The sequence below is a fragment of the Prunus avium genome, chromosome 4 (assembly GCF_965620075.1).
Source record: "Prunus avium chromosome 4, drPruAviu1.hap1.1, whole genome shotgun sequence".
NCBI classification, from domain to species: domain Eukaryota; kingdom Viridiplantae; phylum Streptophyta; class Magnoliopsida; order Rosales; family Rosaceae; genus Prunus; species Prunus avium.
This window is the reverse complement of record NC_142287.1, coordinates 12,146,937-12,170,052: the sequence shown is the minus strand read 5'-3', so window position 1 is coordinate 12,170,052 and position 23,116 is coordinate 12,146,937. Positions and strand designations below refer to the sequence as shown.

Below are 23,116 nucleotides of genomic sequence, written 5' to 3'. Positions count from 1 at the left end.
TATTACACAATTTAAACAAAAGAGAACTGCCAAGTCCGAAAGGACATCAGAACATTGGGCTTCAATTTCTTCTTGGATTGTTGTTTGTGACTCAGGCTGGACTGGATATATTTGTGCTGGAATTGCACGTCATCACCTTCAACTAACGGGGATCAACTGGAAATCGATACCAATGTCGAGATTGGCAAAGCTTTAGTCAATTTTGGCCATGGAGAGGCTTGTCGAATGGGCAGAACTGAGATCTCTTCAGTCTGGACTGGACTGGAATGGCTGGATTTACGATTTTTGATCTGGAACTGCACTTCAGTACCTGTTCTGCTTAATTGTGGATCACCTGAGAGCTATTCTGGTGATTCTAAGACATCAAGGCATCTCTGTAAATTTGTTGAGGTTTTCATATTATGAAAAACCTGAATTCCGCTTGATTCGCCTGTTCTGAACCAAATTTGTAACGAGAGAAATCTCGTCTCCTTTGTGAACTGCTTCTTTGAGATGAGCTGAAGTCAGAAGTCTGAGTTCTGCCTGTTTCATTAGGAGCTGGATGGCTTTTCAAACCAAATGGCTTGATTGCTTCAGATTCTGAAAACTTTTGGGATCGTGTGATCTTGTTTGATCTTTGTCAGTGTGACTGAGAGTTTTTGTTTTGATTGGATTTTTTGCTGTCCTTGATCCAGTTCGTATCCTCTTATATTTATAGGAAATCTGCACGAGTGATTATTCCTTAATATCTAGATGACACTTGTTGAGAGGTTTCTCTGCTCCAGCGCCAAAAAAGGGTAGTAGTTAATCTGACAAGAAAAGCCCCCATCAAGAGTCAATTTTCATAATGATCAATTTTGACTTTCTGATAGCCAACTCTCTTATTTCTCGTTCGTCTCTTGTAAACCCAACTTGTATTGACAAAAAAACTTCACAAGTATAGGAAGGAAACTTGGCCCTCTTTTCTTGCATTAAATGATTATGGGGAGTGGTTTTTTATTTTACCTTTCTACCAACTCCCCTACACGTCCTCTGCCCTTTTTCTGTTGATGTCTTGTAATTGAGGTCACGTGGGCATTGTGGAGAGAAAAATCCTCCCCTTTATCTGTTGATTTGATTTTTGAATTAGTGATCAATGGTGATGATCAAACCTTGAGCCCTTTGGAAAAAATTTGGAAGCTGGGTACCAAATGAAATTGGCCTTTTTCAGATTAAATTACCATTAATGGTAATTAACCTTTAACCTGTGATAATTTATTTTGCAACCGGTTCGAAATGATCTAGGCTTCTAAAACATCTTGGGGTGACTCCCAATTTTGGTAAAACAAAGCCCAAACCCTGTTGTCTATATGGCCCAACACCCAGATGGGTTGGTGGGCAGAATTTAGGCCCAAACAAATACAGAAGAAATTTGTCATTACAAAATTTCGTACGGGTACCACTGCAAACCATCATTGGGTGTGGACAGAACAACGGTGGCCTCTTCCAAGGGGACGCATCAGGTATGATTGGCCTTGGACGTGGATTAGTGCCCCTTATCAAAATGAACTTTGGCAGCAAAGATGTGGGGAGTGCCTCGTGCATGCTTTTTCGAAACCCAACTCAACAAGCAAAATGAACTTTGGCAGCAAAGATGTGGTTTCTGGTTTTAGGGTGGTATTTACCCCATTATTTGTATGACAACCTAAACTTTCTATTTCCTAAGATTGGAGGCGATGAGTGGGACGTAAGAGGTTGCAATATAACACTTCCTCGAACTCCCCGTTCGCTGCTGCTTCTGCTTCAGCTTCATCAGAAAGAGGCATGGACAATATTATCATCGACTCCGGGACTACACTGACATTTTTACAAGAAGACTTTTACAATAAGCTGGAATCGATCGACTGTGAGTAAGGGCATAAAACTAAAGCGCATAAACGAACTCGTTACAACCTAAGGCTTTGCTGCAGCACAAAATCAGAGATCAAAGCTCCAATAATCACTGCACATTTCATTGGTGCAAATGTGAAGTTGAAAGCTTTGAATACCTTCATAAGATTGTCAACTGATGTTGTCTGCTTTGCTTTCAGACCTACTTAATTAGGTATTTCCATCATTGGCAACATGGCACAAAGGAATTTCTTGTTAGGCTATGACCTCAACAAGGACAATCTCCCCTCCATGCCTACTGATTGCACTAAATATTAACTAGCCGGTGAGTGCATATGTGCTTGCTTATATGTATGAGGAATAAAATTTTAAACATCAACTGCATTTTCAACTAGCTAAACCATTGCCGACAGTTAAGAACTTGCAAGGAGCCTGAAAAAATACCTCTCCCCATAAAATTAATAAGTGGCAAGCAACCGTAATGGTACAATACAGTAGAGTACAACAGGCAGAGACTGCTACCCATTCAGAGTATGAGGGTACAGCTCACTCTCTCGGTGTTAATCAAACACCTGTGTGAACAACTAGCATCCAATTCAATGGAAAATGATTTGGAAATCGGTGCTTTACCTATTTCTATTAACACCGAAATTTACAACAAAAGAATTTCATACCAGAAAACAATTGGCCTTCTTTTCAGACCATGAAGAATAGCAGATTTGATTTCGTGTGTACGACGTGGACATGGAAAGCCTCCTATATTTGTGCAACAAGGAGTTCATTCCATGCGTCTGGAATTCCAGGTAGGCACCAGTGCAAGCAATCATTTATACCGGCATTTCCTTTTCCTCTAATGCTGTAATGCGATATGTGACCCTCATCCCTTAATTGAGAAAGAGCAGTTATGTCCAAAATCTTTATCTTTGTACCTTTCAAAGCACCATCGATTACTAAATCACTTGATCCTTCTTGGACCACTTCACTTCCTCCAGCCAATGGAGTAGTATTATCACAGGTACCCCCAGTATTCCAGTCACCATTAAAGAAATGCCTCGGTGAGATAGTCCGAAAGAAAGCTTTGAGGCGAGGATGCGATGGAAGTTGTGAATCAACCCACCTGACAACACTATACACAGTAAAATTCTTGGCATTCCCAATTTCTGCACGCTTCTTATCTTCATTGGGCTTTCCATCTACATACATTACCCACCGGTTTCCATTAATCTTTCCCCTGTTCCAATGATGCCCAGTATTAAGAACAAGCACATCAAAGCGAGGAAGAAATTGTCTCATGAAAGCCGGGGGACGATCCAGATGCATTGCAATATCACTGGCTTTGTCCGAGATGTTAAGGGGCACCAGATCGCAGAGGCTTGCTGACCAGTAATATAAGATAGTGGTGTTAGTGTCCGGGAATCGATAAGCCCAGCCATCAGGACGGATGGCTCCACGACGTTTGACAAGGCCATATTCCTTTCCGACATTCTGCACTTCTGGGCTGTCCTCACCACCACTTGCCATACACATCAAAGATTGGAATTGCTGTCGACCCAATGAATCTCCTATAAAAGCAATTGTTTTGTCCTGCATTCTGAAAGCAGAGTCACATTTAGAACATTAAAGCACAATAAACAATTTCTGTGTATAACATGGCATCAAATCTTATACTCAGGAGACCACCTCGTTAAATGATTCAGAAGGCTATAAGAGAAGGATCGTTTACGACTTGAGGATATAATCTAGTGGAAAAGTTTAGGAGTGGTTGAAGTGGGAACCAGGGGGGAAGCATATGCTTTCAGTCTAAAATATAGAAACAAATTGAAAGGCAAGTTGAAGCTTTTGACAAGTTAACCAGGCAAGAAGCACTTAGTTAGACAATCAAAAACTGTACTTGGGAAAAGTATGTAAAAATAATGGAAGATTAAAAAAAAAAACAAAAAACAGCATAATCAGAGCTGTTCCAGAGGAAACGTCTTTGAAATGAAGAACAAGACCACAACTTCTGCAACAAATAAATAAGTTCAAACATAACAGAGTTACCTTCTCAAGAAGGTAGAGCGCTCAAAGTCTGGCATTTCACAATTCATTGGCTTCCATCGGTATCCCTCAAAAGAAAAATCTGTTCGTTGTGTTAGTCTACATGCCCACATTTCTGATAACCACTGCTTACACTTCAACCCAGAATACAATGGCCGCCTGCTGTCTGCAACCCATCTACCCTTGGCATAATGACACGCTGCAGAGATGAAAACTGCATAACCTTAGAAACCATTTAACCATTGCATGACATGATGTGACCAAGAATTAAATCTGAACTATGGAAGCCTTTCAACCTATGTTGCACCAATACGGATACGGGTACGGCGATACAATACGATACGATATGCCAATACGGCAAATCTCCAAAAAGTAGGATATGGGTACGGCACCGATACAGTGATTAAAATAATATATATTTTAAAAAATAATATAAATTGAAAAATTGAAAATTGATATTTCATCCATAATAAGTTCAAAACATTAACAAAACACATAACTTCATTCAAATCTCCACAATCAAAGCACAAATTAAACAGAAACACAAAATACAAGTATCCATAAACAAAGCACAAATTAAAACATTAGAAATCACTTCTCAAATCTCCATATGTACATTTTTTAAAACAAATTTGAAATTAAAATATAAAAATATAAAAATATAGTGTAGAATTTTGGATTTTCTTTTCTGATTCTTTATATTTTTGAAGGCTGTATAGCTCTTTTCACCCAAACATATCATTACCCAAAACCCATTAATACTATTTTAATGGAGGGCAGAGCATTTCCTAATTCCTACCCTCAGTCGACGGCCAACATTGGATCTGTGATGAATCTAACAGTCAGCTCATCGCTCTACCTGTCCTCTTGTGCAGATGAGAAGCTCAAAGCCCAGCTCTCCTATCCGATAAAACCAAAGAGCCTCAAATGGTCTCACAAGTTCTCACAAAGTCTCTCTCTCTTTCACTCTCTGTCTATCTCTCTGAGCCATAGCCAGAACCACAGAGCAAAAACCATGACTTCGTCTACATCTGACTCTGTCTCAAGCCCTCTTGGCTCGCGCAATTCCTCACCATGGCTCGAGCTCAACCTCAGATCGGGTCTCTCTCTGCAACCCTCACTCTACCCACTTTCTCTGGCCTCAAATCCACTTCATCGTCGTCTTCGACGTCATCGCCCGGAGGAATGTATTGCGACCATATCGATGGAGTATCGGAGCCGTATCGTAAAGTCAACAGGTCAGAAAAGTCTACGATACACCATGTGGCATATCAGATACGTATCGGGGCCGTATCGGATATGCGCATACCCCCAAAATCCCACATATCGGTGCAACAGAGCTTTCAACGTAGCAAAGAAACAATGTAAACAGTATTTCGACAGATAGATGAGACTTTCCATTGAAAAACTACATGTATAATGTATTTATATTTCTATCAACTTCATCATAGTATAATTGAACAGTTCTGCTATTCTTTTATAGAACAACTTTACCATTGAAGATTGACCTAACTTAACCGGAATCAAACTTTACAAGAGTAAAGGACTCAGAAAATAAACAACAAGAGCCAAATTAAGATTAGAAATTACTAGTTTTTTCTAACAACATATATACCTCCAGAATTATATTTCATCAAACTGACAATTTTGATGTTCAATTATAATTATCATCAATAACATGTTTATAAAATGCCTTCCATGCGCGTTCCCTTTTAGTATTAATATAATCTCTAGTAAACTTTATCTACAGAAACCTCACTCCTCCCTACTCCCAACCAACCAAAAAGAAAATAAAAAGAAAAGAACACACTCATAATCAGCCAGATCACATATCAAGCAAGCTTACGTTTAATTGTCTACGAGAGTTCTTTTACACCCTGCAACTCCTTCACTCTTTTCTACTACGTCATAAATTATTCTTTTTGCTCCATTGTTTTATATTCTTGAGGTGGAGGCTGAAGGTGCTAGATTAGAATTTGGTTGGCAGTGCTTTCACCCAAGTTTTCTTAGATCCTTCAAACTTTATTTCAAACAAGTTCTTCAATATTCTCTAGAATGCAAACAATTTGATCAGCAACAGGTGTTATGCACTTGATGGGATGACACAACTTTATGTCGTTTTAAACCATATAATGTGATGTGAACAGCGAAATCATCTTCTTCTTTTTTCTGTGAAAGACACTATTTATTTGTTTTTCTATTTTCCTTTCTAGAATTAGCGACTGCAGCACCTTTTTGTCTCTATTCTTGATCTCTCCATGCCCTCCTTCCACCACACCTGATTTGGCTATAGTTAAGTAGGTCGCATCCTTTTCCATGCCATTCTATGGAGATAGACACACACACACACACACACACACACATATGCATATATATATATATATAGAGAGAGAGAGAGAGAGAGAGAGAGAGAGAGAGAGAGAGAGAGAGAGAGAGAGAGGAAGAGGTTTTCCCAATAAGACAACAACGTCCGGGATAGATTTTAGGGCATCTTTTGAACATGAATCCTTATCTTGCTTTACCCTCTTTGTTTTTATTATCATTCACATTTTCTGTCAATGTGGATTTGTTTCTATACAAAAGCAAATCTTTTTTTTCTGGCTAAAGCCCAGAAAACCAAATAAACAGCACAAAATACCTTCTCACTCCCCACTTCCCATATCTTCCCAAAGTTCCTCAATATCATTTCCGTCTTCCAAAGGACATTCTCCAAGAACCCATCAATCTCACATTCAACCCATCTTTAAATCCTCTCTCTTAAGAACCATCATACCCAACCCAAACTTCAACGCTGATGATTCACAGATATTCACCAATTTACTACTGTTTGAAGCTCAACAGGCTGGGACCCTGACATATGGCTTGGACAGGGGTAATACCAAGGGCAGGCATGCTGCATTGGGTGTGGATGAGGGAAACTGAGATGGATCAAGGATGTATGAAGAGGCGCTGCAGCTTCCTCGTTCAGTCTCTTTAATTTCTTCTTATTTTACGAAATGAATTAAAGGACAAAATAAAGGATCTTAAATAATTCTAATCAAGATGATGTCAGATCAGCAGACACGTCAGTATATGTGGTGTAAAACCATAATTAGACATAAAATTCAGCCATGTCATTATTTTCTTAAATCCAAACATGGGCACAGTAAAGGCAAAAAGAAAACAAACTTGAACGATGCAACTTTAATGATGGTGAAAACCCAAGAACCAAATTGTAGTGTATCCACCCTTTATTCTCTCTATTACTTCACTTGCACCTATTTGTACAAATTTGTCATAAAATGATCAACCAGATGTCTAGTACTTGTACCAATAATAGGCCAGAAGTTAATAAACTTGGGCCCTCCTTACCAAACCTCAAATCAGATCCCATACCATAATAACATGGGAGTGGGACATCATCAAATTATCAATCTAAATAACAAAACTGTTCTTTTCCCAGATCCAACTGTTGTTTGCAACTAATTTAATTTCGAGCTTAAAGCAAGAACTTTTTAACTAACAGTTGCCATCAAACCCAGAAAATTTAACTCGTCACTTTACACAACTTCTTCCTACTCTGCCACTCATGATCCAACTAAATTTTATTGCATATTTTCCACACACTGGAAAAAGAAACACACACACACACACGCACACACACACACACAAGAAGAAATGGTTTCGGAATTTCCATTTCACTTTTGATTGACCATCAATCTCTAAAACAGAGTCATGCATTGGTAGGGGAAGGGTTGACATGTAATTGACCAGTGAAACAATCAAACAAGGCAAAGAATAAATTGAAGGACATTGATTGTGGCAGGACCAGAGATATAATAATATGAAATTGTGTAATTACACAAATTAGATCCTTTTGCCTAACCAGTTTCTATAAACACCACCTTGAAGTTCTAATTGTTAACAAACATCAATAAGAATACAATCATGCCACGTCAAATAAGCTAATGGTGTGAAATGATCATGGTACACTGACAACAATCGATCCCCTAATAAAAAATTTCTTTTTATGGCCATCTTGGCCACCCCTGTATTTTATTGTTATATGCAATAAAATACAGTTTCTTGCTTCAAAGACTAAAAACAATTCACAGAGGCAGATTGAACACATTATTTTATGAGGCATGTCATTTTTACTGTCTCTACTCATTACATTAAATAATAAGAAAAGAGAGCATTCAGATCTCAACACAAGTTCAGTTCACTAAACCAAGAAGATAACTGTAATTCAGGGCAAACGGTATAACGATGAGGCTTACAGCCCAGTGAAAAGGAACTGTACCTTCAGTCTGGTAAGAAGATTGCATGTTCCCATCACTTTCTTGCATTCCAGCAGAGAATGAGGCTATAGAATCTATTGGTGCAGTGCCAAAATTTTCTACCACTTTTGTATCCTCGTTTGTGATCGAATGTGAATCCTTCCCTTGAACACTTTCATTTTTCTTCATCGGTTTTGAGGAATTATTTGCAGAGTCTCCAAGAAAATCTAAATCACAACAGAAATTCGTCAGTAGGCAGACAAATTGAAGCAGGTTTGAAATGATTCATGATATCAATAATATCTCCAGAACTTTACAAGTCAGCCCTTTTAGCATTGCTAATTAAGCAGGAAAAACTAGTTATAAGTAGCTGAGACTGAAGCTCGCAATCACTTAGCACATTTCAGCATGCACCATATTCTAATTTCTACAGCATGTGAATCTGATGAGGTCAGCTAGAGATCCTTAGATCTCAATTACGTGGACAGATACATAAGTTCCCATTCACTATTTAGCTCTTTTGAGAGCCGAGCAAGCAACTAACCACAAATCATGTCACTCTCCTATCTTCATTAGCAGGCAAAACTTTCTTTCATATCACCCTAATTGTCTACACCACTGAATTTTTTTTTTTCAAGCAAGCATTGTCATCCACATATCCGACATCACCACCCAAGTTCAACCATCATCATATGCATATTCGGATTTTTCTTGTATAGTAAGCAAGTTGTCCATCTGTTATCGTATCCTTATTTTGATTTTACTTGTACAGTGAACAACTTTTTATTTATTTATAAGGAAACAAAATAATATTGAAAGTAAGGGAGGGAAACAAAAGTGGTCAAGATGACCACAAGAGGAAAAAAATGAAAAGAGCCATTAGGGTACTATAAATATCATGTTCAATACCCCCCATCCATTCATTATTACACAGTTTTACAAATAAAAATTATTATTATTGCTTTTTTTTTTAAACAGCACCAAGGTACTCCATGGCCATCAGGTTTTCTGTATACCCAGTTCTTGTAGTGTGCTCTATATAACTTACAGAATCAAGTAATAATTGAAATATAAAAGATGGTAGTATGTGGAGTCACATAAATTGTCAAATAAACAACATAGATTCGATAATTTTTTGGTACAATTTCCTTCTCATTTCTTATAACTATTTGTTATGCTTTCAGCAAACAAGTAATCTTGCTAAAATGTGTTTTAAAGGTAGGGTATTATTTAAATGTGATCACTGCAAATCATCATTCAGATGAGCAACTACTTTTCACTGCCTTCTAACATTGTCCTGAAAGTGTGGGCTATGAAGGACAAAGCAAAGCAGATTCAGTTCTTGAGAGCAGCTACGTCAAAATGCCACAAGATACCATTTCACTCCTAGCAATCCAATATGGAAATACCAAAAATTAAGTCATAAGTTTCTATGCCACTGCGGTTTGCAAAGAGGCTGTGGCAGGCACTTCAAAACATATAGCAGGCACAACATGGAAGGGTTTTTCTTGGGTCCGAATATAAAAGGTATTAACAAAGTATGTCAAGCAAGTTTGTCACAAACATTAACCCAAATAATAGTCAAACAAAACGGTCTGGGGTAATATATGTCTCAAACTATTTAAAAATTCCAAGAAATGATTGGCCACTTTCTTTAAGGCGTTCTTAATTTAGTTTTCATGCACATTTTAATTATTGCATAAATATAAAAAGAGAAAAAAAGAGAAAAGATACACATGTAGCTGAACACACGTATAGATCAGCAAACAAACCTATTGAAGGCACTGTAAAATGCTCCCGGGCCAGTAGTAGAGTATCAGCAAAAGGATTTTTCTCCCAAGCCCAAAGTAATATGGTTGTACAAACCAAGGCAGCCAGAGTGAGAGAGATTGGTTTTCCCATCAATCTAAAGTTATATCCCCCTTTCATCTCCCAAGCAAAAAGCAATTGCTCAAACGCACCTCAACGTTTTGATAGTGGAATACGTTCAGCAAAACTCCATCATATAACCTTCACTGGTGATTGTTGCCACACTGGCGGGTGGAAATCAAAGTCATTGGAAGAGAAATAAAAACCCAGAAAAGGAAGTAATCTTAAATTTAATTAACGAAATATTGATTAGCATATATTTGGTAACATAAAAGACATATATAAATAGGAACGCTCACTCAGTCTTAAAAAAGAAAAGATATATGCACCATTACTCATTCATACAAAAAATTTTGCATTTTCCCAATTGTGCAGACAGATACATTGAACTGGCACTTTTGCGTATAACGGGAAAGGACAAAAACTATTATCTCCCACACGTAAGGAAATGGCTATACCTTTGTAAGAAGACCCTAAAACAAGAATGAAAGCCTTGTGTACCGGCTAAATATGGCCGAAATCAACGTATTGGATGGAAATATCAGATGAAAAGAAGGAAGTTTCCAAATTCAAAATTCAACAGATTTCAACTGAAAATCCACCGAAATTGAAGATGGAAAGAGGAAAGATAAGAAATCCCTAAAATCCAATCCTAATTAGAGCTGTAAATTCCTCATTAAGCCAAATCTAACCATTAATTACCCAAATGAAGCTGACGATCCACTATCCCAGCAAATTAACACCAAAGAATCAAAAAAGAAATTCAAAACATGACAGAGCACTCACTACTCAGAAGAAGAAAAAAAAGCAGAGCTGGGTCACCTCTTTCAGTTTCTTCAGGCCTTTTTGCAGCCAATGCGAGCCCGTGAAGCATCTCTAGCGACCACCATTCAACACAGATCGGCACCCCACACCACCAACCTCTTTATAAATGAGAGGCCTTCGTTCCTCTGACGATTAGCACCGCAACACCAAGAGCTTCGTCTTCTTCTTCTTCCGCTAACCCAGAAACCTTGGATCTCTCTCTCTCTCTCTTCAGAAGGGGTGGGAATTTGGAAGAGCAAAAGCATGAAGCAAATTGGTGTGGAAAGCAGAACTAAACGCACAGAGAGATTTTTCGCAAAGACATGGAACTTTTTTTTATAATTAAAAAATTAAAATAAGAAATAAGCTGAACTATTTGTCCAGATAGCGATCTCTTACTTGTTTGTTAGATGATGACAACACATCAGCTTCTTTCTATCACAGTCGGAACTCAGATTTTCTCCTTTTCTATATCTAGCTTTCGGTTTTCTTAGAAAAGCGGTAAGGGCAACGACCAATGGAAAATGAACTTAATTTGTATATTAGATATCTCAAGTTCAAACCCTTATGGCATCATTTGTGTGTGTGAGAAATCCCCTTACTCCTAATTTATACTAGAGTTCAGATCATTTGGCCTTTTTTTATATGTCCCTCCTCTATCTCCTACTCAAAATTTTGACACATGTCCTATCATTTAAAACCAAAAAACCAAAACTTAACAATGTTAAACTTTTGACAAACTTGTAGCAATGGTTCATGGACTAAAACCAAACTTTACTTTTAGTCCCTCATGTTGTTAAATTGTTACGGTGGTACTTTAATTATGTCTCCACTTTTAGAAATTGTCATTTCCGTCATCTCAGTCAACTTTTTCATTGAAAATAATGACATGGCAATGACAAGTCCTACTTGGCATGGGCAAAAATGTCTTTTCACACAAAATTTTTAAAAATAAATCAAATCTCTCTCTCTCTCTCTCTCTCTCTCTCTCTCTCTCTCCAGCCTCGATTCAAAATATATAAAAAATGAAAAATGAAAGCTCGAAGACAAAGACAATCAAGCTTTTCCAAAGAATTACTGCAACTTTCCCACTCCCTTTGATTTTTCACATACAAAAAAGAAATGCCTTTTTTATTTGATATCCTCTAGCCCTATTATCTTATTGATTGAAGAGGCAATGATGAGAACAAAAAATTATGAATTTCCCAATTTGCCCTTAATTTTGACAGAAAATTTAATTAAGTTGGTGGAAAGACCAATGATGCAACATGAGATCTAATTGAAACACCACCGTAACAATTTAACAATATGAGGACGAAAGTAAAGTTTCGTCTTAATTCAGGGACCATTGCTACAATTTTGCCTAAACTTTTAAACTAACTATGTTATATCCAAATAAAATAATAAAAAAATTAAATGTTATCTAATGCTTCATCTTTCTCCACCAATATTATCGAACTTTTCTTTTCGCACCAGTTTCTTCTTTGCACCTCGCCAGCCAATGGTTCATCCATCAGTTCATAGTAAAAAAAATATTTTTATAATATTTTCATCTCTCCTTTGTCCCTGAAATTTTGGTCAAATCTCACTTTACCCCTTCAAAGTTAAAGTGGCCCACTTAACCCCATTAATCGTGATTTCGTGTTCCACTTTATCCCCCACCGTTATCTCCATTAATAACTCTATCAATTTTGATGACGTAGCATGGCTATTTTAGGCTTTTTCCCACAAGTGATGGTGTGTCATGTGAATGGCCCACTTTTTTTGTTCAAATTGAATTAAATATAAAATAAAATAATAAGCTAATATGTAATTACCTGTTTAATTAAATATATATATATATATATATATATATATAAATGGACAAATTAATAAATAAAAATATTGCTTCTCTATGCTTTTAAAAAAAATTATAAAAAATTATTATATAAAAAAAAAAACCTACCTAGATCCAACTCTCCCTAAAGATCAATCCATATCCCCATAGAATGGCCTTATCCTTTCTCATCTCTCCTCTCTCTGCAACCAACCACCGCACCATCATCCATAACCACCCAAACCCACCACCAGTCATACCCACCCACACCCCCCACCAGACATACCGTCCCGTAGTACACGTCCAACCTACTCTAGAGAGCTACTGAAACCTTTATGGGTTGTTCATTGGTACTGTTACCTTTCTTGACCTTATGTGCTTTAGTGCAAAATCAAGGTGTTGCTCCAAATTTTGAAGCTCTTTCAAACTTAAAGATTGGAGATCTTCTCCCATAAAATCACTGCAAATTAATTAAGAATTACTACTACTAGCTCTTTATTAATTAGAAAGCAATTAAAGATGTATCAGTGTTTGGTACGTGTGATTTCTTTGTAAAACCTCCACCCTAGCCTTGAGTTTCGCATGTTCCAGAGTCCAACGTCCCTAATATATATAAGCGAAGAAGGTACATATGGCATCAATTGAAAGTATTTAAAAGAAAAGGACACAAGAAAAGTGATCCTAGTTAGTCAATTCCCCTAATTCCTCTATAGGGGAATGATGCCAATTGCAATGGATGCCAAATTCATTGTCATAATCTTTGGCGATTAGGTGGGTATGGCTGGTGGTGAGTTTGGGTGGTTATGGATGATGATGCGGTGGTTGGTTGTAGAGAGAGGAGAAAGAAGAAATGATGAGGCCATTCTTTGGGGATAGGGATCTTTGGGGAGAGTTGGATCTGGGTAGGGTTTTTTTTATTAAATATTTTATTTTTAAAGTATAGAGAAGAAAGATTTTTATTTATTAATTTTCTCATTATATATATATATAATTAAATAAGTAATTACATTATTTTATATATAATTCAATTTAAACAAAAAATAAGTGCACGAGTCACATGACACATCATCACTTTTGGTAAAAAGACTAAAATAGCTCTACCATGTCATCAAAACTGACAAAGTTATTAATGGAGATGATGGTGGGGGTAAAGTTAAGCACGAAATCACGATCAAGAGGATTAAGTGAGCCACTTTAACTTTGAGGAGGTAAAGTGAGATTTGACTAAAGTTTCAGGGGGCACTACAATAAATAAGTCTAATTATAACTAAGTCATGGAAGAATAGTCCATGGTTTGCTTGCTCAGGCCTCACTAAAAGAAGTTGTGGGCGTCTTTTGAAAAACTTTGAGATCTGGGTTTGAGAGAATCCATGGTTTCTTAGAAGCCCCAAAACGAAGTTTGCATTTTATGGGGACTACAACTTGAACCACTTGGATGTTGAAATTGCATCTTATGGCGAGGTTATGAGGTTATGAGGTACTTGACTATGAAATTGTGTTGGTCTTCTAAGATTTCAGAGGTGAACTATTGCAAAGTATTCGATTTTAAAGAGAGAAATTTGAGGGTTTAGATCTTGAGTAATCAATATTTCAATTCTAGAAGCAATTATTGTTAACTCGCAATTGTACAGGCCAATTAGTAGTATAGCAAGACAAGAAATAGGTTGTACCCACGAGGATTGAGAAGTTAAACTTAATTACGTACTTAGATTACTCAATTCAAGAAAATCGGAAGTTAAGTCTAAAACAGATTTTAAAGTGAGAGTGATTGTGATTGTGAAAACAAATTAAGCAAAACGAAATTGCAAACAAAAGCAAAGTAAAGAAAATCCAACAATGGGTAGTTTTGAAGTTTGGAAAAACGGATTTTGAGACTAGGGCATTCGATTCACCATAACAATCCAATTCTAGGTTATAAGAATTCAAGTGACAAGTCAAATTCAAATTCAAATTCAAAGATTGATTCTCTCTACTATATAATCTAGCCATGGTGTATGGTCTAAACCATGTATTCCTAATTCCCTAATTAGATACTTGTTGTCGAACCTAAATTTAGCATTAGAAATACATTAAGCATAGGAGAACATTTTAAACAACCAAGCATGTAACTAATCCTTGTTGTCGAATGTCCATACATACTCTTCCTACTCGTAGTTCAATTCGAATTAAGGCATATGGTGTATACTCTTAATTCCAACCAAGATAGCTAACATACAAGTTTAAATGGTGATCAAACATTCAAACAAGCATATCAACTGATAAGCGTAATGAATAAGAACCAGAATCTTAAATCAAACTCAAAACTTGAAACTTATTAATCCAGAATATTCATTTAGGTTATATCGAAACCCTAGATATGGATTTAGCTACTCATAATGCCAAAATAACATGAACATAATTGAGAAAACATAATGAATACAATAGGAGTAGAAAAACCCTTTTCTAAAGTTCTTATGGTGTCCAATGTTTCTCCACGAGCTTCTCTACATCTAATGCTTATCCAATAGCTTCTCCACATCTAGAATGATGTATGAAGGTTAAGGAGGTGATTTGGGATGAGTTTGGGTGAGTGGTGATGGCTGAGAAAGAGGAAACTCGTAGGGAAAGGGAAGAAAGGCTTGCTGGGACAATTTTGGTGATTTGGGGCTGTTTAGAGCTTTGGGTTGATTGCTGGAGTGTTTGGGGTTGTGGAAGTGTTTGAGGGTAATTTCTGAATATGTTTGGGAAATGATGGGAGTATGGAGGATGAAATGAAGGATGGATGAATTATGGGAGTGTGAATCCCAGGATGTGGTTGATTCATTTGGTGTGAAATGGATGTGGTATTTATAGGGAGAAGGAAATGGGAAATCTAATTTGAATATGCCTTCTACCTACTTCACCAACTTTACCTAACACGCCAATGCAATTGAAAATCAGTTTCTTTTCCTATTTGGTTGTTGCACTTCACCAACAAATCCCACAAGAAACCATAGCCATGCATAGCAAGCAACAGCTCATCCTTAACCAATAAATAAAAAAACCCAAATCTGGGTTGTGTTGTGTGGACAGAGACGCTGGGGTCTGGAGGGAGAGAGAGAGAGAGAGAGAGAGAGAGGGAGAGAGAGATATGGTGGGATATGGGTGGGAGGGGGTTGGATTGTGTACTGGTAGGGTTTTTAATTATTTGAATTTTTTTTTCTTATTTAATTTAATTTTTAGTTATTTTTAATTATTAGAATATTTAAGTATATTTTTATCTATGTGGAGGTGGGGTCCACTTGCCACGTCACTCACCTAATTGATGGATGATGTTCATGTGTACAAAATTACAAAAACACCCGTCCCACGTCATCAAAGTTAATAGACTTTTAGATGGAGTTGATGGTAGGGGCAAAGTGGATCACTAAACCTTGGTCAAGGGATGAAAGTGGGTCATTTTAAGTTTGGGGGGGCAAAGTGAGATTTGACCGAAGTTTCAGGGGGCACTATAGTAAATAAGCCAAAAAAAAAAAACAAAAAGAGCGATGAGATATTATTGAAAGTTTCTTGGAGCAAAAATCACTTTCTTGGAAAGTGTTGATACCTAAATTTGGTCCACCTGTAATCTCTTCAAGATCAAGATCCGCAATCCTTCCAAACTAACTTAGCATGACGAAATAGGTCATCCCTTAAAACGAATTCTAATGCTTAGGGATTGCAACTTGTAAATAAAGATCGATCGAAAAGATGCAATCAAGAGACACAAAGGGTTTATGTAGTTCACCCATAATTGCGCTACATCCACAGGGGTACTTTCACTATTGAATGAAAAAATAACAGTGTTACAAAATATTTAGGATTTTCAACCATTTTACCCCTTGAACTATGACCCTTGTTGAAATTAACCCCCTGAACTAAAAAATCAGCCCATTTAGCCCTCAAATTAATTAAAATCGCCAATTTAGCCCTTGCCGTTAATTTTTTCGAATCTAATCCATTCTTCCATCCAAAAAGTCATGTGTCATCCACGTGACTTACTATTTGATTTTCATTATTATTATTATAAAAAACTAATATAGTTAGAAATAGAAAAATGAAAAAGAAAATGGGAAATTGGCGGCTTTGCCCCCGGCGCAGCTAATTTATTCAATATTATCCCCATTTTGAAATCTAATCACAAATATCCCCTATAAAAACTCCCTATTGACAACTTATTGCCCATCCTTCACTTAGGTTTTTTTTGTTCTCAGTCATTGCTCTTCTTCTTCCTCTTCTGTCTAGTCTCTTCCTCATCCTCTTCTTCCTTCTGCCAAACCTCACAGGAATCCACCTCCACCATAGAATCTCGCTTAACTCAATCGCCTCTTAGTTATATCTTCAAACTAGGAGCTAATTTGAACCTCAAGGTTGAACCCCAAATTTGGAATCGAACCCTAGCCAAGGCGTGACTCGCCACCTCCGTCGTCGGCCTCCATAACGGAGCCACAATCGTGACTCTCGACCTCCGTCGTTGACTTCCACCACAAAGCCATGACACCTTCATCTTCGATCTTCACTGTGGTGAGTTCTAATATTGGTTTTGCTTTTTGTTTTTTGGGTTCCCGTTATTGATTGAGATTATTGGGTGATTACTTTTACTATTTTGAATGAGACATTAATGGGTTTTTGTTGTGGTTTGTTTGCTATTTCTATGATTGAATGAAATTTACCAACTATTTCTTGTGGTTGTCAAGCTCTTGGACTTGGATACATTGTTTTGTACTTTAGATTTGTCTCTGAAATCATGCATACACTGTTTTGTGATTGAGATTTGGACATGCAGACCTCCTTGAAAGTGGTGTATTCACTCTTTTGTGATTGTGATTTGTCTGTGAAATCGCTTAAGTGATATATCAAATTAGGACTTCTGGCTTTTCTGAGCAACCTGTAAGAATACATATAAAACTCATAGATGCTCTCTGAAATAACAGTAATGTGGGTTTTAACCGTAAGAAACCAACATCATAATTTGAAACCAGTAGCACCACCAACAAATGCAAGATTCTCATCCTTTACTTCTTTTGAAAGTGATTGGAGAGTTTGTAAGTTCTATGAGAATGCCAATATTTTAACATACATTTGATAGTGTAAAGTTGGCATATGTTGGATCTTTGTTTTCTCTATTTTTTTCGTAATTCAATCCTAGATCTGTTTTTGGTGCAGTCTATACAATCCTCAAGGTTGGTATCATGCCAAGGTTGTGTTGGTGCCGTGAAAAGGGTTCTTGGAAAACTTAAAGCTTTGTTGACAGCTCTTTGCATTTATCTAGTTCCATTGTCCTGCTCTTCTTCTTCTCTGAGACTGTGCTTCTTTAATTGTTTGAACAATGCCAAATGCACTATTGATGATTTCCTGATTTCCTGATTAGTATTTTTATTCGCCTGCGAGGACACACATTCACTTTACCCATTTTTATAACTACTTTTATATTGCAACTGAGTAGTATGAAATTGTGTGCATGAATGTGAACTTTAATTTTGCAATGGTACTGTCTTGTGAAAGCTTGCCATTTGAAGAATTGGGTCATTTAGAAAAGCCAACAATCTATATGAATTTTGATATTGGTTTCTGTTTTGAAATTGGTTTCAATTGTGATTGAATGTTATGTTTTTGTTTCCATTGTGATTGAATGATTTACTTCTAATATGCATTTTTTATCCATTTTATACAGATGGAAGATTGTCTTGTTTCAAGTGGCGGCGTTCTTTTGGGGAGGAAATTGCTAACTTTCAGCTTAAATTCGGGTCTAAGAGGACATGTCCTAGAATTTTAATGATAGATATAAATTGTGTTAAAATTCCCGACTAAGAGGAGATGTAAATTTTTTGTTTTTTGCCACTTTCTTATGTATATCTTAAGATGTAATGAGGTAACATTGCTTCCATAGTAGGGAAATTGGGAAATTATGGGTGTAAGAATGTGATTTCATCAAGGACGTCACATCCTTTTTTGAGAAAACACGTTATATACATTCAGTGTATATTACGTGTATATTGTCTATATATTGCTTGTTTATTGTTTGTATATAACCATTTATTGCCTTTTATTGTCATTGTATTGTATGTTTATTGCCAATTTATAGCTTGTGTTATTTTTTTAGGAAAAATTAATATAAACTCTTATGGCTTGTATTGCATTTGTATTGCCCCTGTATATGGCTTATATTGCATAGGTACTGCCCCCATATATGGCTTGTATTGCCTATGTATTGTGCAAATAGGAGGACTCTCAAACCAATTAATGCAAAAAATAGCAAAAACCAATTAATACAGTGATAATAAGAACGCAATAGGAGGCTATATAGTAGCAATACTAAGGCAATATGAGGCTATACAGTAGCAATACAAAAACTGTAATAGTCCATCTTATGCGGGAAATGCTGGGCAAAACACAATGTATATAATGTTCTCTCTTCAATGTATATTTTTTCCATAAGCAAAATATTTAGGTCCAATCGTCATGAAAAAAAAAAAAAAAAAGAACCCTACAAATGAACCCTGCAAAAGAGATGGCAAAACAAAAAAATTCCAGGTCCTCTTTGTTGTGCAACAACAATTTCATCAACAAATATGCAAGGTGCATTTTTCATGGCCTTCTTAAAAAGATAGCAAACTCATGAAGCACTAACACCAACAACAACCAAAGCTTAAGGCAATAAGCCTAGCAATAACTCATAGGTAAGCCTAAATCTAAAACACTGAATGATGATGGCTGTCATACTACAATGCCTCTGTACACTCTTCCCGGTCATCAAAGAACTCTTTTTTCTCACCTTATAACTGATATGGTTTATGGCATCTGCCTGCAACAACCTACAACAATGAAACATAATTTTAGAAATAGAAACAAGGAGGTTATAAGAATTGGAGAGCAATTCCAGAGTGGACTGTGGAATGAACAAAGCAATCTTGTAATTGGTGAACCCATTATCCATTATCCAATTCCTCTACAAGAACAATCTAACTTTGCAAAAAGTGTTCTACATTGTAGAGGAGCGTAATTAAAGTAAGTGGTGGACATCAAGCACAATTTAACTTCGATTATTATCTTACTGGATATCAAGCGTTTGCTTCTACTTAAGCTCACCATTGCTAATTCAATATTATGGATGCAGAGCTCACTTAGTAGTTCATTATATAAATTTATGTAGTTCATTCAAAAATCACATCCCAAAACATAACAAAACAAATTCAGATCATAACAGATTCTTGAAGATGCAGAACACTTTCTAGTGGCCCGAATGTTCCTTTATATTAGATCACACAACTCCTATAAAACCAAGAGACCATTGAACCAAATAATTGTGTTTCTTCAATTGTTTTTTGTCAGAATAAAAACTTAACTCAGTAATAAATTCAATCAGCAAAAGAAAAACTTCAAAATCATTTTAGCCTGGACAAGCTTCAAGCTTCAAGCATAATATTCCTTACGACAAACAGAAAAATATTTGTTGCACAATCCCAAAATTTTGGTTCAACAAGTTTTTGTATAATCCTACTTAAATAACATTCTCTACACAAGCTGAAAATATTAATTTAAAAAAAGAGAGATAAAATTTTAAATTAAACCCACAATTATGTTTCAACAAATTTATGTACAATCTCACTCAAATTTGACTTGGAGGGACTTGAAGTGACATTAAGCACAAAAAATTCCAACCCATATATGAAATTGAAACAAACAGAAGAAAACCCAAATAACATATGGGTATGAAAGTAAAGCAGAAAAGCTGAGTACCTGAGATGCCATGGATTTCAGGAAAGCTGAGAAAAATTGAGAAATTTGTTGAATCGGAGGGGAAGAACGGCAGTCGAAAGAGGTGACAGAGAGTGAGAGATGGAGGTGGAGAAGGGCAGCCAAAAGAGAGAGGGTGAGGTCGCCATCGCTGATGTGGGTTAGGGTTTCTGAGGAGGTGACAGTTGCCGTCATCGTGGGCGAGAACGAGAGAGAGAAGACAAGAAAAGATAGGAGATGGAAGATATAACTAAGAGGATATGGAGTTAGGTGAGATTCGTGGAGGTGGATTTTCTGTGAGGTTTGAAGAGGAAGAGGAAGAGACTAGAGAGAAGAGGAAGAGGAAGAGCAACGAATGAGAAGAAAACAAAAACTAAGTGAAGGATGGGCAATAGACTGTCAATAGGGAGTTTTTATAGGGGGTATTTGTGATTTGATTTCAAAATGGGAATATTATTGAATAAATTAGTTGCGCCGGGGGCAAAGCCGCCAATTTCCCAAAGAAAATTCTCTCTCTCTCTCTCTCTCTCCTCATCTCTTCCCCTCTCCATTCTACACTCAGCAACTAGCAAATGCCAAGTTCTTTGTACAAAGCAGCTTGCTTGCCAACTGAAAGATCAAGAAGTAAATACTTATGGGCTCGTTCAATTCTTCCCATCTACAACAACAACAACAACAAGTGTCTTGTGAAGATTAACAAGATGTTCATCCGCAACATAATTACCAATTACCCAACAACAACAATATCTCAGATCTACAACTATACCACCACCATCTCCATGCCCCAAATGTGGATTTTCTGGCAACCCACAACCTCCTCCCTCCAAAACCCAGCCCCTCCAAATACCTTTACCCAAGAAGCCATAGATGTCCCTTCAGCTTCATCTTCATCCAATCCCACAGAAAAAAGAAGAAGATACTATCGAAGCCAAACCCCCAAGTCATCAACCTTACAAAAGCCCCAAAAATTCAGATTTCTTAAAATTCAAACTAAAGCCCTAAAAATTCAGATTTCTTGGAATTAAGTAGATTATCAGAAAATTCACTTGTATGTGTGTCTCTCTCTCACAAGTTTTCAGAAATCCCAGATTACAGTCATCTTTCTCCAACTCTTAACGAAACACTGACTTTGCTAGTAAGATCTCCAAACCCAATCTTTCAATTTCTCAAAACATTTTCATTGCCCAATCTGAAACTATAGATAGAAAACCCCAGGCATTCCAAGACCAAGAAGAAAATGGAAAAGGATGGATGAATGTGACGGAGCCGATTAGATGGATTAGTTCAATTCCACCCCAACGAGGCGATCTCAGCCGTGACTGGCTTATAACCATTAGGTGCATCTGCCCCCTTTGTGGGGATTTATAAATGAAGAATTGGATGAAATCATCTAAAATCTAATGGTAGGTGTGAAATTGGCCATTTCAATTAATTCGGGTGTTAAATTGGCTGACTTTTTAGTTCAAGAGGTTAAGTTCGATTGGGGACCTACTTCGGGGGTTTTTACGGCAATTTACTCTTTTATAAATGTTATTCTATTTTTCTTATTATTTATTATTTATTTTCTTTTGTTTTGATTGATTGATTATTTATTTTACTCAAAATTACAACTTTACCCTTATAGTTAACGAAAAATTAGATGAAATTCACAAAACTTAACGGCAAGGACTAAATTGGCCATTTTAATTAATTCGGGTTTTAAATTGGCTAACTTTTTAGTTCAAGGGGTTAAGTTTGATCGGGGTCCTAGTTCATGGTGGTGTACCGCAATTTAATCTTTAAGCCTCACAACCCATATGCCAATTACACCCATAACACTCATAATTACGATAAACAAGATAAAATATCATTATCGTAGGGTTGAATTCCCCCTCAGAGTTGGAGAGTTGTCTTTATATAATAGTTTGGAGTTAACCAAATCCTTGTAGAAGTAGGCTTCCTAATTAGCTCGGTCTTAGGTTGATTTTACCCACACACAAAAGTTCCCCAAGTCCTTAGACAAGAAAGTCTTGTTTGGGGAGTTACATAAAATTTGTTGATGTTGTCGACTTGAATATTATTTGCTTCAAACTTGTAGATTGAGCTCAAGTCTGATGCAAACGAATTTCTAATGTAGACAAGTTTCGAATGTAGACAAATTTCAAAAAAGTGAGTTATTCTTGGCTTGTAGAAGTCATGTTTAGATGTTGGTTTTGTGGGTCTGTTGTCAAAACAAGTGAGGCCCAAATCGTGAAGGTTCATCCATATCAGGTTGCTTATTGTTTCTTCTAGAAACAAAGATGATAAGTTGGTTTTCAAAAGAAAGATAACCAAGATATTAAAATCTTACTAATAAGAGTAATGCTACTCTTACCACATTTGTATATTACATTCCCATATCACCTTATGTGGCAGATGAGATGGACAACCATATCATTTAAAAAGTGTCAATAAATCATAAAATATTAAATAAATTTTAATTGATGTGATTGTCCATCTCATCTGTCACATAAGGTAGTATGAGAATGTGGTATACAAATGTGGTGAGAGTAGCATTATTCTAATAATAATAAGGAAGTGCCTTACGTTTCAGGAAGTGGGCAACAAAATGTTAACTGCTATCTGCTTAGTAAATTATCATCCTTCCTTGAAGGCCTATAAAGGGCTCTAATGCTAGGCAAAAAGGGTAGAAAAGAGAGAGACTCGAATTGTTGCATAAAGGAAGGCCAGAAGTTTGAAGCAAAAAAAGTGCGGCGAAGAAAGCAGAAAT

At 36.6% G+C, this 23,116-nt stretch overlaps 1 protein-coding gene across 2 annotated transcripts; it reads right to left on the bottom strand.

The window, feature by feature from the left end:
* Window positions 1-2,281: 2,281 nt before the first annotated feature.
* LOC110755076 (protein trichome birefringence-like 14) lies at window positions 2,282-11,266 on the bottom strand. Of its 2 annotated transcripts, XM_021956235.2 has the most exons (5): window positions 10,836-11,266; window positions 9,917-10,177; window positions 8,168-8,371; window positions 3,889-4,084; window positions 2,282-3,439 (listed from the first exon to the last, which is right to left on the bottom strand). In XM_021956235.2, the coding sequence occupies exons 2-5, from the start codon at window positions 10,071-10,073 to the stop codon at window positions 2,605-2,607; spliced, it is 1,392 nt and encodes a 463-aa protein (XP_021811927.2). In that variant the 5' UTR covers window positions 10,074-10,177; window positions 10,836-11,266; the 3' UTR covers window positions 2,282-2,604. The 2 variants fall into 2 exon arrangements, with proteins under 2 accessions (XP_021811927.2, XP_021811928.2); XM_021956236.2 differs by lacking the exon at window positions 9,917-10,177.
* Between the last annotated feature and the right edge of the window lie 11,850 nt (window positions 11,267-23,116).